The sequence below is a fragment of the Atractosteus spatula genome, chromosome 20 (genome assembly GCF_055471065.1).
Source record: "Atractosteus spatula isolate fAtrSpa1 chromosome 20, fAtrSpa1.hap1, whole genome shotgun sequence".
Taxonomy (NCBI): Eukaryota; Metazoa; Chordata; class Actinopteri; order Semionotiformes; family Lepisosteidae; genus Atractosteus; species Atractosteus spatula.
Genome location: NC_142725.1, coordinates 14,032,759 through 14,050,379, shown reverse-complemented (window position 1 = coordinate 14,050,379; position 17,621 = coordinate 14,032,759). Strand labels below are relative to the sequence as shown.

Sequence of the window (17,621 nt, the reverse complement as noted above, 5' to 3'; positions counted from 1 at the left end):
AAAAAATATTTTAAAACAGTGCTTCTTAGGAAATATTATTTCATTTGGGAAAAGACCTAACCTACAGTAAATGAGAGAAGAGGTTTAGTGATTTTGAACTTGGCAAGGTGAAATAATGACTGTAACATAGGTTTTTATGATTGCTCTGTACTTCTGGAGTTACTAAAAGAAACAATTGAACAGTTCAGAAATAACTTATACATTTCCGATATGTAAAAATAACTTATTTTTTATCACCTGAGACTAGCAGCCTGTATTTCAGTGTGCACATTAAGTAAAACTATAGTTAGTGCAGCTTTGCTGGTGATCCAAGAATGATATCCAAGAAACTCTATGGCAATTCTGTTGAACTTCCAGCTAGTTCAGGCTGGACATATGTTTTGCTTTGCAGACTTTTTACATTGTGGCACACGTCTCAGATCACAAGACTGGTTTATGTAACAAAGTTGCTCTTCTCTGGCACCCTTTGAGAAAGAGCAGTGCTGGATGATAAAACATGATCTGCACACATGTTGCATCAAACAACATGAAGTTTGTTTGGTCTAGGCATGGGTGGCATCTGTTGTATTGACATGTTTTCAAATACTTCTTCACTTGACTGTTACCTATAATATTGTGTAACTGTTGACATGCTTTATGATCAAGATCAAGGAATTGCAGTTAGCACTGATTGCTAGCTTGATAGAGATTGCTAGCTTGAGAGAAACGTTATCTAGGCAGACCTTTCAAAAAACAAAACAGCTATAAAATAGAGGAGACATACCACTTTATTTAATCAGTACACCGTGTTTGGCAAACATTGCAATGATGACGAAGACCTGAGAACTAGCACAAATGGATTGTGAAAGATCTATGAATGTAGTGGATGGTGACTATATACCAATGAAAAAATGACAAGACGGTACGCTCTTACCAGAGTAGAACAATTTTGCATGCAAAGATGGTTTTTCATTACAACCACCTGATGGCGCAAAGTATAAAAAAGTAAAAAAAGAAAGAAAAATAGCAGTGTGTTCTTAGTGGAGTTTATGTAGATGAATCAGTTATGTATATAAAACCAGTCATAAAGCAAACATAACAAAACAATATTTTATAACAAACAGAAACAGTATTGGAAGTCAACTGATAAAGGGGCCCAATAAAACAAGGAAAAAATGCCCCCCAAAAGTCACTGGTTATCAAACAAAAATGCATGGTAGGAGTTTGTACAACTCTTGTTTGCAAAAGCTCAAACAGATGTCAAGAGAAGAAAATTCTGCCTCAAAATTCTAAAATAGCAGTGAGATCCAATGCTAAATGTCTTTAATCTTTGCCTGAATATTTTTTTTATTCTAATTTTGTATTTAGCATTATGCAGTTACTCTTAATAAACTCTATGTGGAATTTTTGCCCATAGAGGTCATATTCTAACCATTCAACAAACATTTTTGTTGCCCAGTAAAAGCGTCTGGTGATGAGTCCTGTGAATGTGACTGAGAGAACTCCACAGGACTGAAGATGGACAAGCAGACTGAGAACGCAGTGAAGTACAATGTCTCACACATTTTTACATCTTTGAGGTGATTCACGATGCAACATTCAAGGTTGAATTGCACAATAACATGCCACAGGGTGATTTTATTTACAGGGCTGTACTAACACGATTTGCACTGGGGATTTTGTTGCTGCTTTGGCTTTGATTATAAAGTATAAAACTGTAAGGAAGAGCTTTCAAACCAATAACAATACTTGAGCCACATTAATCCCAGGAAATGCACCAGTAGCTAATTATCCATCATCCTGTTTTTTACCTCCATCTGTCAGTCTCAACATTGTTCATTTAAGAACTGAAACTCTTACATTCTAAACAATTATTCACTGTCCTCATACTTAATTATTCAGTTTGCTATGCAGACCAATAATACCAAAATGTTCCAATGAATATCTCATTCTGAAGGACTTAAAATCACCCTGTGTCAATTATTAAAACAATGCAGAAGTAGATCCAAGTGGGGATGCCCAGAAACAGGTAAGACACCTTCAGCTGCTCATTATCACACTGTACTGTATATGAAGTTCACCAACTGGGAATATAATAACTCACAATTTGTCTGTTAAAACCCCTTTCTTTTGGAAATCATTTGTTTTTATTGGCAGAACTAAAGCAAAACCTTTAATGCATACTGAAAGACTATATTGCTTTTGTCAAAAACTCACATCTAGTCTTTATTAAAGATGTGGCTCTTTTGTATGATTAAACAGAAACAGTTTGCCTGTGAGTGCTTTCTTTGATTCAAATCATTTTGTTCCAAAACATCAATGGAAAAAACAATCATACTGAAAAGTGGACAATTCCCTTCTAAGAGTCTGTCCTTGTTATTGCAGTAATAACATATTTGAGAAATAACATTTATGTAAGCCATTTATAGCATTACTAGGTACTGCCCTGCACTTAGTGTTATTTTATAAGGATCAGAACTAATATTAAGATCTTGTATCTGTCCTGTTTCATGACCATGGACAGACATTATCATCTCTGTGAGAAGGTTATGAAAAGGTTCCTCAAGATGAATAATTTAACTTACAATATTTCATTTTCTTTGTAACCCTTACAAACAGTGCTTGCCTGATATTACAAAATTTAGAAAGGGTTATTGTGAGTTACCATACTCCTATTTGGAAGCTATATATATATAAAACTGGTGAGAAACAAAATACAATATGTAAACTGCATATTATTCAGCACATACTGCATGACGAAATTTAGACCTTCTATTGGATGGCCAGCAGTAAGCTTGTAATGGCTTTGAATAGATTGTTAGGTTTTCTGGGCTCTTAACTTCCCAGAGATTCTCAGCAGTAAAGTGTTATCTGAAACAAGCATAGATGTCTCACTATACTGTATATCTGAAGAATTTTATCCTTTTAGTACCATGATCTTAATTATAAAGGTATTGCTAGCTATTTACAATACTGCTCCTTGAATTTGGTCTAGCTGATCTCACTGATAATACAGGCTAGCACAAACAATTTGGAGCAGTTTCATTATAAATGTCTTTCTTTGCAATCTATTTTTCAGAACCACCTGCTGTGGATAGTCAAAACAAAGTACTGACAAAGTTAAAAAAACAAACCCTGCAAACTGCACCAAACATCACTGAGAATCTCTTCAAGTTAAGTTTAAAAGATCAGAATGAGTGCTGCCTTGCTGGGAAAGCCCTTCCTTGTTCAATGACACTGGATCTACTTTTAGAGATGGGAAGGCTCTCAGGTGCAGCTCTTATGGCTATGAAGCAACTCATGTATCTTATGAGTTGACACCTTGAATACTAATGGGTCATGTCAAGGCTGGTCTCTGGAGTGGGACTGTGGGCATGCAAGGTGCGGTTTGGTTCTCACTACACCTGTCCTGAGAGACATGTGGGGCACCTTCAAGGATCCTAACATTTGTCTGCTTCTAAAAGTAGTGATAGGATAAAGAGAGGGTCCACTGAAATCACAAACAGACAGAGGGGAGAGAGATAAGAGAGAGACAGAAGAGAAAGAGAAAAAACATAACTGTATAGACAACTGCAGCAATAGAGTAGAAGATGATCAGGCACAGACTGGAAAGGAGAAAAATACAGCAAGAGCATCCTACGCAGACTTTGTAATGTGTTACAGTGTGAAAAAGACAACAGCATTTTGCACGAAGACACTCACAACTACCACCTCGGCAAAGTCAAAAATGGGCGACAAAAAACCCAAATGAAGATAATGCAACTACGTGTGCTATCAAATGCCATATTTTCAGTTAATCTTATCCTTACTAACCAAAATAAATTAGAAGCGCTCACTATTATAAAAGACAAAATAAAGCAGCATTAAAGGAATGTTTCTCAAAGCAATCTGTAAGAAACTGCTGCCAAAGGAATCTTTCCAATCTAACTTGGTCTCATTAACATTTAGCAGACGGTATTAGTTATGAGATGTTGCCAGCAGATGCTCGCATTTAATAAAGGTAACTTTTTTATTTTGTTCAGGGAGAAAAGCGCAAAAACAAACATCCTGGAGAACAACAGTTTGCCTTCAATTCAGGTTTATAATATGAGAAGCTGTGTTCTTTAGTACCTCAAATACTAAGATCTTCCTCATAATCCATCATTTTTTAAAACAATGCTCGATTTAAAATGTGAAACACAGCCTTCAGACCCTCTGCCAGGAATACAAAATGAAGTGAGCAATAATGAAGAAAACCTTTTTAATCAAGTACTTCTTTCTGCCCCTGTGTTGGGCTTTATTCATGTGCCTGTAAACTCTCTGGGACTCTAAACAGCAGGATCAGAACACTTGTACCAGGCATTTCAAACAATCATTGCATCCTCAATTTCCATAGATGTGCAGTTTGAGGAAAAACGAGCTAAGGTATAGATGCAAATCACTCTTTTAAGTATGACTATTGTATGTACACCAAACTTTTTTGCTATTTAGAGAATATACTATTCATAGACCTTTGGATTATAATGTTGAATGCCACCCTCAAGCAATTACTTAAATATTGAAAAAATACTTATAGGTTAAAACTGCAAGACAGTTACAATCTAGCAGAGAATAGCACTATTTATAGCGCAGTTTATATTGGAATTAAAACTTTATACTGAATTTTAATTAGGACACAATGGGTCTTATTGCTGCAACATATCCTTGACCCATTTATTGTCTTTGCAGTTATAAAAGGTGTTTTGAACTTGAGCCAAATGATGTAATGTATAAAAAAAGCATTTTGATACCTTAGGCTACTGCTTGTATATTTTGACAAGCATTTATAAATTACATTTAAAAACTGCAATCCTGTTTTTATCCACACTGTGCTCAGCTACAGCACAGGCATCCTGGCTTCCACACTTGAGTCAACAGGAGTATCCAATTTGCTTGATACTACTATATTTAATTAAGTTAATTAGACTTAACCTCTTATAAAGCCTGCAAAGCCATTTTGTATTTTATCATACAGAGCTCTAAAATAATTTAAATTATTGTTTTAATGTTTTTGGATCTCACTGCTGTCTGAAACACAGCTTATTCTTCAACTTCGATCTGATTGAATGTGCTACCATGTATAAACCAGCAAGACAGATTCATTCTCCTAAGAGGAAAGGTAACAGTGGTGTCAGGCAGAGAAGACACTCTCCACCTGATATTCAGAGTTTTTCTACCTACCATTAAACAGATGCTTGGCAAATAAAACAACCTACTGTACTTTGAAAAGGATTTTATACATCCAAGTATGCATGAAGTTTACATTAGTAGATGATCATTTCTACTTAAGTGTCTAATTATACATTAACCCCATCTCCCCATCTCTCTAAGCAGCTTTGATCGGATACTGTATTGGCACTATCCTTTGAGACTCCCTTCCCATTGTGACACACAGTACAAACAGCAGGACCCTGGTGTCCACCTTAGGAAAGACCTCGTTGATAATCACACCCATCTTTGTTAGCCAGTCACTACGGGACACAGATGTGCAGCAACTTGAGAATTTCCCAATACAATGCAGCAGCCAAACAACATGATCATATGACGAGGACAGTTAAACCTTCTGTCAGAATAGTGGCTTCTTACTATCTTCATGGATTCTTACTAGGCTTATGATTTTAATTTTTTATTTCTATTATTACAATGACAAGTTGAAAGTTTTAATAAATTTATAAACAGTTTCTAAGGACTATCAGAATGACTGTGAATGAATTCAGTACAATCTTTTAGAAACTATCATTTAACTAAAACATTTTCTACTAGAAAGTGGATTAGTGCAACAGATACCCAAACATCAGGTGCAAAATCTAAACATACAATTTTCTAATCTAAACAGCAAAATGGTAATTTATTGTAACACACAAGCATAAATAACTGAAATGTTCATTGAATTATCTTGGTCATTGTCAAAGCTGAAAGAAAAAGACCATTCAATAAGAATGGTCAAATTAAACTTGGTAGAGATATCTAATACACTTCATCAATACCATATACTGTATATTCTCACCTCTTGAATTCTTTTATTAAGAAATGTATATGGTTACAAATCTCAAAGTAAAAGCAGTTTGTGTAAACACATCTGCAATAAGTGACAGTGATGTGCAGTTGTGCCGAGCTCCCGAACTTCATTGTGTACCTACCTTACCAGTGATGTCATTCACAGCTACATGAACAAAGATGGAAGCCTCTTCCATACCTTCTAAATAAACATGCCGGTAACCTGAAAGTACAGATGGATGTTTAGCATTTAAGGGTGTTATTAGTCAGTGAAATAATACAGAATAATAACCTTTATTTCACATTCACAGTGTGAAACAGTAAATCATCTCAAGAGAATTTACAACAAGGCAGACAAAACAGACAGGTCTACACAAAAAATATAGGGATTTAAAATAAAAGCCTAGAGTATGGAAGTAATTTTAAAGACCAGTAGCGCTGCAGATTAGCAAACCCAAAATTAAAATTAGGTAGGCCAGTATTAATGATAATTACATTAACAATCAGAATAAGTAAGCTGATTATCTTGGCAAGCTGTAACCTATCGTGGAAGCATGTGTGTGATACACTCTCTGGGTATACCGCTATATCATAATGGTAGATAGGACATGAACATAATGATAAAGTGATCTTGGCCCAGTATTTCAAAGCATCTACAGTTATTGAACAGTTCTTTCTTATTACTTCAGGGGATACTGTATGTCTTCCTTTAAAGGTTTTTTTCCTTTATTCATTCTGCCAGTAAGAACAACAATTTTAAAAAAGACTTTGTCTTTATGAATTGAAGCCTCAACATGTTAAAGACACAAATGTTTTGCCAAAGTCGAACTGCAGGAACGTTTGCACAGACAAATAGCAACCAATGCACCTGGCATGATGCTGTTAAAAGCTATCGTCCTTTGCCCAATGAAGTCTCTGCCAATTGGGTCATGATCCCACACCAGGAAGCGAACCAGAGCTATTTCAGGCATGTGAAGAGTGAATACCAAAGTCTCCTCCCACATGGGGTTAAAACCTGGTGTGGAAAAAGAGATAAAAGCAGGGTTTTTTTATTGCAATAAAAAAACAAAACATTTACAATTGTGATTGTTAAATTTAATTCAACATCTTTAGACAAACACAGATACAGTACATCATTATCAACAGTGAGAAACAGGGGTCACAAGTTTAAGCTACAGGGAAGTGCATTTAAAGCTATTTATTTTACATTAAAAGTTGTGAGAAGCTGGAACAAGCTACCGAGCCACACTCCTGAAGCTGATTATCTGGCTTCTTCCAAGACACAGTTGTACGATATCCTTGGATCAATAAATTACAAAAAAAAAACATATGAGCAAGAGATTGCCCCAACTGCTCCTATTTTGTAACCATTCTTATATTCCTACATGACTAAATCCCTGCCATGAAAACAAGGCAGGGAATGAGCCAAGAAATTATGAGTTTTAACATTTAAGGCCTACTGCTTTTAATGAAATGGCCCAGCCTTCGTAGATTTTTACCTGTGTTGCTAGGTAACAAAACCAACCTGAGACTCACCATTATCATCCACCACTCTTGTCTGCTCCTTACAGCAGTCAGCTGGTAATCCTATTATCTCTACCTCCACAAAGGGGTCAATAATCTGCAACACAGGCATCACACAGTGACTAGAAGTGACATGACAGCATCACCAGCAGTGGGAACAAACTTTAATGTACAAAATCTTTACAATTCAATGAAAAATCAAATGTGACAAAACAAAGTTAGTCTTTTTTTAGGTCTATGGTGTCATGAACAAAGCCCTACTGAAAACGAAATGAGCAATAAAAATGTTAGGATACACTCTTAGAAGTTTCATTGCAAAATGGTGGGTTGGTGGTTCACGATCTGGCTGCTGATGGTGCTGTTACACCTTGTGCGAGGTACAGTACTTCACTGCAGATCTTCCAGCTTTATAAATGGGGACCTGCATTGTTGGGGGTTAGTCCTTAGGATGGACCAGTCTGGGCACAGAGTCACATCTTGTTTGCCATCAAACTCTGGCCCGATGAGCTGCTGTGGCTTTGATATGGAAAATACCTTACAGTAAACATGTTGTACCACTGTGTACTGTTTACTTCAGTACTGAGAAGCAGCTGTGCGGCTTTTGCGGCTGTTATAAATAAATATTTTGCTTGTGAATGTTTGATATGTTTTATGTGTCTAAAAGTCACAAAGATTAGCTAAATTCCAGGGGGGTATGAAGCTTGATTAATAACTAAGTTATTCCAGATTTAACAAACTTGGCTTCACACTGTAAAAAAAAAAAACTCACTGGTAATAATAAATTGGTAACGCATGCTTTTACTGCTGCCATGGTTTGCTAATACCTCAGCTGGTAATCATATTTTTCATAGATTCAAGAGTATCTACTATCTACTTTTGATTTCCGGGTAATTACCTCTCCCCTGTCTCCTAGCATGGAGTCCTTAGGCTTGGGAAGCTGTTGTCCACTGATTACCCTCAGAACCAGCTGTTTCTTCATCAGACCTGGCAGAGGGTCCTCTAGCATTGGGTTAAAGGCACCTAAGGGGTGAAGAAAAATAGTAGTGTACCGATACAGCCAGTACAACATATTCTACTGCCTTTATGGGAACACAATGCAAAGAGCTCATCTCACCTTCACACATGCACTTGGGCTTCAATATGTACCCACAATTCCCATTGCTGTAAAACTTGGCTCGATTCAGTTGTAACACGCGTCCCTCCGACTGGTAGTTGAGGGCAACTGTGCAGACAAATCAATACAACAATGTATAAAATGAAATTACACCTATTTTCTACATAAAGATCCCCCTGAAATAAGGTCTAAAGGAATGCCGTTTTTATCAGCCACACTGAAGTAAAGGTTTAGTGCTAGGGCAAATGGCAGCCATTGAGTGACAAACTCTAATGACAGTACATGATGAAAGGTTAGAGAGGTCCCACTGTAATCTATGGCTCTATATTAGGTTGGTGACCACACAAGAACAGCACTGCCTCCCCTGCTCCAAAAGCAAATCACTTTCTCTTCTCACTTTCAAGACCAGAATTATTTGGCATTTCTCAAGACACAATAAAAATGAGGGTATGGCCTGAGTTAACTCTTACCTTACTGAACCTAGTTATCAGTAATAGGGGATTCTGTCTCCTGGTTCTATATGATCATATTTTAACACTTCATGATATATTATATATATATATTATATATTTTAGCAGCTTTATTGCTAACAATTCCAAAAACATACTGACACAACCAGGTCTCTGACCAGCAAAATCACCCTGGAACTGTACTGCAGTGCAAGGCAAAAGTACACAAATAATTTACAATTTATTTAAATAAATTATTTAAGAATCATTTAAACTATTTAATAATAACAAGACACTTATGTAGCAGTTTCACTTAGCAGTGACACTTATGGACACGGCTGGATTTAATAGCGGGTTCGCTCAAAGTTAAGAAGCAGCAGAAGGGCAATGTGATGCAGCAGATCCCTACCCAGGTGGCACCCCGCGTTCCAGAAAGGCTGGGGGTTGTAGTTGCTGGAGTCGACGCGGTAGGAGGAGGGGTAGATGCGGGAGAGCTGCCGCTGGTTGAAGTGGATGAAATGGGCTGGTTTCTGCTGCATAATCTGGTGGGCCTTGGTCTCGCTAAGGGAGGAGACCTGCCAGCTGGACGTCACTGGGAAAAAAGAAGAGAGATGAGCCATGCCACCACTGCACAGGAAATGAGGGCTACTGCAAACATGACAGTGTTAAAAGCAGCAGAGTTTCTTATTACACTTCTGCTGGGCCCTGGTAACAAGTCATCAGTCTTGTGGATTGAAGAAGTTTTTCTTTCATTTTAGAAACTTAGAAAATTGACAGAAACTCTACTAAAAATCTACTTTTACATTTATGATGGCGCTGTAAGGAAATTGCATTGACAAACTGAAAATCCCCAGTTCTAATTGTGCCCGCAGTATTTTGTACAATACTGGCCAGCATGTTTCTCCCTCACCCTGAGTCTCGATGTCCTGGAGGCCAACAGACTTGGTGTATTTCACGAGGTCAGAGAGAGCACGGGAGAGCTTCATTGTCTTCTTCTGACGAGTTATCCTGATGAGAAGGAGGCCAGGAATGAGGTTATTGCTTAGAGATAAAATTAAAATTTACTGTTAAGGCGAGTTCAACCTTCCCAGTGCTAGGACTTCACCCTGAAGTTTAGATTTCTAGACTTAAAAGTAGGAGTAGAATGCTAACAGCACTTACTGTACATGCAGTTGTATAAAAAAACTTAAGATGAAGGCTTAGAAAAAAATCCACTAACCTCACAGGGAAACGATATGCCTGGATGCCTATTTGTTCAGTTACTGTAACTGTGTGGAACAGGCATTATTATTTAAAAGCCTAAAAGCATTTGGATCTTGTTTAATAGTTAAACTATTACTTTTCTTTGGCAGGTACATTTGGATACTCGCTGTTAGAGTGAGCTTGATGGTTATCTGCAAGTCAGGATGATGAGATACCTCAAGGGTGAGTGCAGTATGACCCCCCTGTACCTGCTGTAGTGCACAGCCCCCCGGGACACACTGCTGGAGCTCTCCTGCTCATCATCGTCGTCCTCAAAGCTGGATGACTTTTTCAGCTTCGCAGTTTTTTTCTTCAAAGAAAGAAACACAACAGTCCTAAGTCCTTTCCTCCACAAAGTTCAGGGCTTGCTGGGTTTCTAAAGGCCGAACATTGTCCAAAAAGTTAAACATCAAGCACAGCATGTTCCTTTTTGAGATGCACAGCAGTCAAAAATCTTGGCGAAAAAATCCCTTTCAAACGGGGCTGCTAGGAAGTGTGGAGAGCAAAAGGCTTAGATTCACAAAATCTCCTCAGTTCAACCTGCAGATGGGGGATTAGTCACACACAGCTGTGAGTATCAGTGTCTGGTGATAAGCAGAAGGGCTCACCTTGCGTTTGGAGAAGCTGCCCATAAAGGACCGGCTTTGGCGCTTGTTGGTGCTGAGGCTGCTGTCTTCTCCAGGCTCTGCTCCATCCTCGCCTTTGCCCTGCGAGACAAGTCAGAGTGAGGGGCTCTGATCTGCTTCAAGCAGCTCACAGCAGACTCCCTTCAAAGAAAGGAAGTCTGTACAAATCCAAAGCCATAGCAAATACCGAGCAGCAGCCTGCCTGCAGTTGAAAAAGCAAAGTACACGTTAACTGAAAATAAAATAAGATCCTTTTTGGCACAGAGCATTACAGATTTCTTCATTCAATATACAAGCTAAATTATAAACATTAAGAAAAAAGCATAGATTTTTAGTTTGTGGTAGAAACCCCTAACCTAATTAACAAAATCTGACCAAACTCTTACAGTAAATGAAAACCTCAGATTATTGCACACGAATATGTTTGGACACTAGAGGGTAGCAAACCCTTTAGCAACTGTTACTCAATGGATAAAAACATTGTAGTGAGGCTTCAGTTGCATTCTAAGCTTCAGATTCTCAAAGTGCTTATATTGTTTTTTTTAACATCAGCCTTCAGGTTAAGTCTATTTCTTGTTGCAGACTCCATGCGATAAAAACTTGAAGTCAGTTAAGAGTGATGATGGTGTGGATGCGAGATATTGTTTCCATATGGTGGCTTAAGATGGAGAACTCAAGTAGTAAAGAGCTACCTCTTACTGTCAGTGTTACCTTTTACCCAGGGGAAAATCAATTATCAAAACTACATATAAGACTTGGAAGGAAATACAACATACTTTTTGTTTACTGCAGTTGCTTTCTCATTTGACCCCAATTGTACACATGAAAGCCTTCAAGACAAATAATAAAAATTAAGTTGTAAAAAAAATCAATTCAGAAGAAACTCTATGCCCTCTGTTACAGCTTTTTGTGTAGTCCTTTCTCAAATTCACACAAACCACCGTGAGGTCAGAGTACCATGCTACCTGTGTGGTGGTGTATTTAGATTAGGGCTATAGCTGCATGAACATCACCATTTTAACTTGGGACATTAAAAAGAGCAAAAATGCTCTGAAATAAATATGACCAAGCATCAATGGGCAGGAATTACTGTAACTGAAGTACACACCAGCAGGGAGGGAATTTATTGCATTCAGCCAGCTTCTTCAGGACACAGACTAGCAGCGGTTATTCCTCAAGCCTATCGCATCCATTAGGAACCAATACTATAAGCACAGAGTCACCATATTTATATCCATCACCTTTTTCTCCTAAGCGGAGTGTAAAATAGACCATCGACGCACTGTGACACCTCATTCTTCTCCATTATTTCTGCCACAAAAGGGTGGCTGAGAGAGCCACCTTCCTAGCATTTTAATGAGCCAACAAAATTGCCTACCAATTTACTACTACATTTATCGCATTAAGTGGCTTTAAAATGGGCCATTGTAAAACGATAAGAAAACAATACATCCAGGAGGACAATTCAGTGCAAGAGGATCTGAACTTAGTTGTTCAGATTAATCACTTTAAATGTCACAATTAATGATCTAGATACAACCACTAATGAGATACTTGCATGTATGAGGCGCAATGTATATCTGACCCTTCCTATCTCAGCATGCTGGAGTTGTACTGTGCTTTAATACAAGGTATTAAAGGTACAGCAGACAAACCACCACCACTGAACAGAATTCCTTCTTTACAATAAAATGCACATTCAACATTTGCAGTTTATCTTACCCCCTTCCATTTGTGTTGAGAGACAGTTTAAGAACTATAAAATTTATGACTAATGGCAAACACGACAGTTAAACCATTGGAAAACTCAGTACAAACACAAGAAAAAAAAAATCGACAAAACAGAAGTAATATCATCGGAGAGATTGTGCTACACAAAAAATCATTTTTTACACTATTAACATCATTTCCAAAAGTATATCATGGTTCAGTACTACACAAACTGCAATATGAGCAACTGATCGTCTTCATTATGAGAAGATTTCTGAAGGTCCATTGTAGCCCATGATGTCCTGCATAAATACTGTACCAAGAGATCTCTACTGGCTAGGAATCAAGGTTGCAGTCTGGTTTGCAAGAAAGTGATATTGATTTTAATTTGAAAAGAGCTTAACAGAAATAATTACTACAAATAAATACTTATCCCTTGCATTTGAAATTGTCATCATTATTTTTCCTTCTAAATTACCAATGAGCAAAGGGCCAAAAGGAAAGAGTGTGATAACATAATTTTAATGGTTCATTACCAGACTTGTAAAAGGCTGCTCATGCCTCGCTGCACTTTAAGCAGCAGACTCAGTCCCTTCAATCACTACAGCAATTGCAAAATGATGCCAAATATTTGTCCTTATTACAGGGAAAAGCCAGAAGATTGACACCATCAGTGGAGGCTAAATTAGACTGAAAATGAAGCCCATCTGCAATTAATGACATTCCGAGTCAAGTCTGGGTGTCAAAAGGATGGAGAAGTGTGCTTGGTGTTAATGCACCACACTCCTTGCAAAAGCAGAATAAAAAAGGAAAAGGGAAGTAAAAGAAAAAACAAGCCCAGGAGCCAGAATGTAGAGCATGAGAAACACGATACCCTAAACTTCTAAAAGGAATTAGAGACGATCAGTGGCCACTTATCATTCCTCACAGAAAATCATCTGCAAGTCAATATCAACATGAAACTGGCCCAACTATGCAAACTTTGCTGCATGTCTGTCCATCTATCTTCCAAAAGGCACGAATGAAACTATATTAAACCTTTACATTTTTACATCACTGCAGCAAAGGAACAAACAAGCTAAATAAAGATAACAAATCTTTTTTCACAATGTGGGCTTAAACAGCACTTTTATATACATCTCGGGGGTGTTTTTGCTTTAGTATATGCTTATTAATAAAATCCACACATCGGGGCATGATTCAATCAAATTCTTTTCCTAATGGGGTGTTGTACCGAATACATTCAAATACAAAAAACCTCCTTAAACTCATCTGTTGGAATTTCCTTTAAAAATGGTTTTATAGATGTTTACTTGATTAATGGAAATTTGATTTGTTGCATAGCAAATAAAGTTTATCCTTCGGTCAATACCGGTTGGACCAGTACTTGAAAGGTAAGTGCAAATTAGAGACATTTTTGCAGAATCAGGAAAATGATTAAAAATGCTTTGCAATGCACTGACTGACAAACAACCCTAATCAGATGGAACAGAATTAGGCGAGATAACTAATGCAGCACTCTGTATGCCTGTGCATAACAAGCAATAAGACATTAGCAAGTTACTGTAGGTTACAGCCTGCAATGGCAATGTGCTGTAATAAATGCTCCCTGCTGTGAAGATGATAAAGAATCACCACTCACCAGGTGCTTGTCTCCTGGAATTGGACTGCTTTTTTGCTAAAAGAGGAAGAAGGGATATTTAATTTAATTTCTCAAAGAAGCCGCAGCTGTAGAACTGAGAGGCAAGCGAAAACAAGCAGATTGGCCAAGCAGAAAAATGCAAAAAGGGCCCATTCAAGCATTCAAAGCAATATGGTTTTACGTCACAACCCATGATAGTCATGCACTTTCAAAAACAAAGAATCTCACTTCACGTCACTCCAAAATTCCAACCGGGCATGTATTTACAGCTTTAAAGTGTTGGTTTGCTTTAACCAAAGTGTGACAGATGTCAGAAACATCTGAAAATACAGCCAAGAAAATCCAGCACTGTGAGGAGGAGAATCCATTGCAGAAGTTATAAAGCACCTAGAGTGAAAGTATGGACTATAAAGAGTGGAACTAGAAAGAAGCAAACTCTCAAACCAACAAACCCCCGACGCTAGCACTAGGGAGCAAGCATTCCCCTCTTCATTCAAGTGATACAATGTGGTCTCTCCTGGTGCTCAACTAAAATGCCGCAGATGTTTCATGCTTTCAGTCCCATGAAAATTTAATATGGCAGATGACTGGGAAAGAGAGAATAACTCAGGGGTGTGTAAAAGCCCCCTGCAAGTGCAAATAGAAGGAAAACACTACAAGCAGATGCAAAGAGCAGCAGCACAAAAAAATTAAATTCCAGAACAGGCAAATAAAAAAAGATCTTTACAACACCTGCACTACAAAATGTGCTCAAGTACTGGAATGCTATCTTAATTCAGAGATGGCAGCAGGCATGATTTAAATGCACAGAGAAAAGAAAAAATAACAAGATGCGAAAAGCAAGACAGCTTGCAAAAAAAAAAGAACAAGTACCTTTTTCAGGGAAGGTTTTTCACTAAGCTTTCCCGAAGGTGGCAGAGCTGCAATGGTGAAGCTGTCTGGATCTTCGCAATCCCGAATTTTTGACTCTTTCATCAGGGAGTCGAGCTTCTTTTTTGCCACATTCTCCACCTGTTTTCTGTTTACAGATGTCTGGGTGCAGAGACACGAGTGTGAGTAGGAAAACAACCTTTGCCAGTGAGCCAGCCAAGAAAGACGATACGAAAAATTGGAACATGCAAAAAATCAAAAGGCTGGAAAAAATCCGAACAGGTACTGCATGGAAGAAAAGAAGTGTGAAGAATGATTGTGCTGGATATCTGCTTTTCATGAGGATGAGGAAAAACAACTCAACCCTCTTGTTCCATGTACATGAGCGTGCAGCACAGGACACGAGAGAAAAATTTATATTGGCAAATAAGGAGAACCTTATTATGTTGGCAGAAAATAAATGCCCCATATTTCAATGTGCATTAAATGGTTATAATTATATGAATGACTACATCCTTTCATGCGGTCCTGTTACTGCACTGTCTACAACACACACACACAAAACAGCTTACTGGTATGGTGTACAAGGCCTTCAAAATAATTGAAAAACATGATATAGCACGTACAGTAATACTTATTTTGTGTTTTGATATCAACATGCTAAAATGTACAGAACTAAGACAATGGGATGTTTGCAAGCAAAACTGATCAAGGGCTGGATTTTGTTTCTCAAAAGCAGGACATAAAAATGCAAGTCTAAAGAGGGCCTCTGCATTTAGATCAAGCAAATCTAAATTGAGCAGATAATCCTGCATAAAGCACCAACACTTGAAATGCTTATTTGCGCGTGGACATGGGGTTCCAAATTTGCGTGTTCTCTTCTGGAAGATCTGGTTAGGATTTCTTCAGAATCCTTTTGAAAATGGAGGTATGTTTGTTTTACATACGAAAGAGTTTGCTATTGTTTAAGAAACTATAATGTTACAAAATTATATTGCCATTAAAATACATTTGTATCTCATAGTAAAGCCAAGATTCAGTATGTAAATGATTCAATATGCTGTAGATGCAGAATTGTTTTGTTAGCTTTCAAAATTGCAGAAGAACAGGTGATTTAAATAATTACTTTAACTCCACTTGCAACAATTGTAAATGAATAGTAGTTTTAAAAAGCATTTAGTCATGTACAATTCAAAATTGTGTATTGTCTTTTTTTTCAAACACAAAAGGTCCAGCCATGTGATGAGTCAAAAGGAAAAGGTTTTCAAGGAGCTGCATGTCTTATTTCCATTATAAACATGACAAAGCAGTAAACCAATAACCTGATGGTGGTTTAATTGATCACTGGGCTTTTATGGAAAAGGCTGAAGACTCCCCACTTTTCTTTTAGAGCAGTTACAAAACTAAACCAGCAGGTGGCGCTGTAATTCCAGACAACTGGCTATATTGGCATTTATTAGCCAAGTGGATTAGGCAAATAGACTAAATAGTTATGGAAACAAGGTCAGGCTTAGGTTTTGCAAGATGTAAATCTGTTTTAAGAAGGAAGGAGCTCTTGGAATAATCATTCATAAGTCTTGTTTCCTAGTCTCATCACCTTTCAAAGAGCTTTATTCCTTCCTGAAAACAACAATTGAATGTACCTCATTATAAAGGACAGGCTGCTGAGTGTTGATTTATGGAAGGTGGGAAAACACTTTGTTCCCACAAAACAGTCTAGAAAGGGCTGCAAAAGGTAATGAAAGTCACTTCTTAAACACTATAAAAAATGTACCAGTTTGTAAATAAATAGAATTAAAAGTGAAAGCCCTAAAGTCTATGGCTTCTGCATTAAAGCAGTTAACGTTTGTAAAATAATTGTTAAATTGGACCTAGAAATACCAAGAATAAAAGGAGTAGTCAGTACTGACATACTGTACATCTCACTACCCTCTTTGCTTTGTCATTGTATCAGCTTGTTCCATAAAGAATTAACAGCACACTTATGGGATTTACAGGGGCTTTGATTTAAAACAATCCCACCTTCCACACTCACTGTTCAGCAACTGCATATAAAAATCAAGTGGGATCTTTACCTTCAGAATTCCCTGGGGCTTTGTCTGTAGAGCCAATTGCATTTGAAGTGGTACTGGACAGTATGTAGGTGCACTGCTTAATAGCACACAGATCTGAATGTGTGAGCAGTGAGCAACAAAACAGCCATTTCATTTATAACACCACTAGCCACATCCAAAGTAATGTCCTTGAATAAAGCCTATTTATCAATCTCTTGTGAGAGGGTAATTTTTTTGCTGCATTTTTAACATGCATCTCAATACTACCTTTGAACTTTGTTGAGGGCTTAATGCATTATGGATTTGCTTTCTATGGGTGTTACTAATACAAGTCCTTAGTATAATCTTGTTTATACAATACCTTCCACTTCATATTAAGCATGCAACATTGGACAG

General features: G+C 37.6%; 1 protein-coding gene across 1 annotated transcript in view; it reads right to left on the bottom strand.

Moving 5' to 3' along the window:
* plch2a (phospholipase C, eta 2a) overlaps window positions 1-17,621 on the bottom strand; it is a 72,510-nt gene that overhangs the window by 12,099 nt on the left and 42,790 nt on the right. The window contains exons 11-21 of the mRNA XM_088937904.1: window positions 15,175-15,333; window positions 14,302-14,337; window positions 10,932-11,030; window positions 10,533-10,633; window positions 9,992-10,089; window positions 9,491-9,673; window positions 8,633-8,740; window positions 8,414-8,538; window positions 7,531-7,615; window positions 6,863-7,009; window positions 6,138-6,217 (exon numbers count right to left, since the gene is read on the bottom strand). Coding sequence (XP_088794030.1) covers window positions 6,138-6,217; window positions 6,863-7,009; window positions 7,531-7,615; window positions 8,414-8,538; window positions 8,633-8,740; window positions 9,491-9,673; window positions 9,992-10,089; window positions 10,533-10,633; window positions 10,932-11,030; window positions 14,302-14,337; window positions 15,175-15,333 — 1,221 coding nt within the window. The remainder of the gene's footprint in view (window positions 1-6,137; window positions 6,218-6,862; window positions 7,010-7,530; window positions 7,616-8,413; window positions 8,539-8,632; window positions 8,741-9,490; window positions 9,674-9,991; window positions 10,090-10,532; window positions 10,634-10,931; window positions 11,031-14,301; window positions 14,338-15,174; window positions 15,334-17,621) is intronic.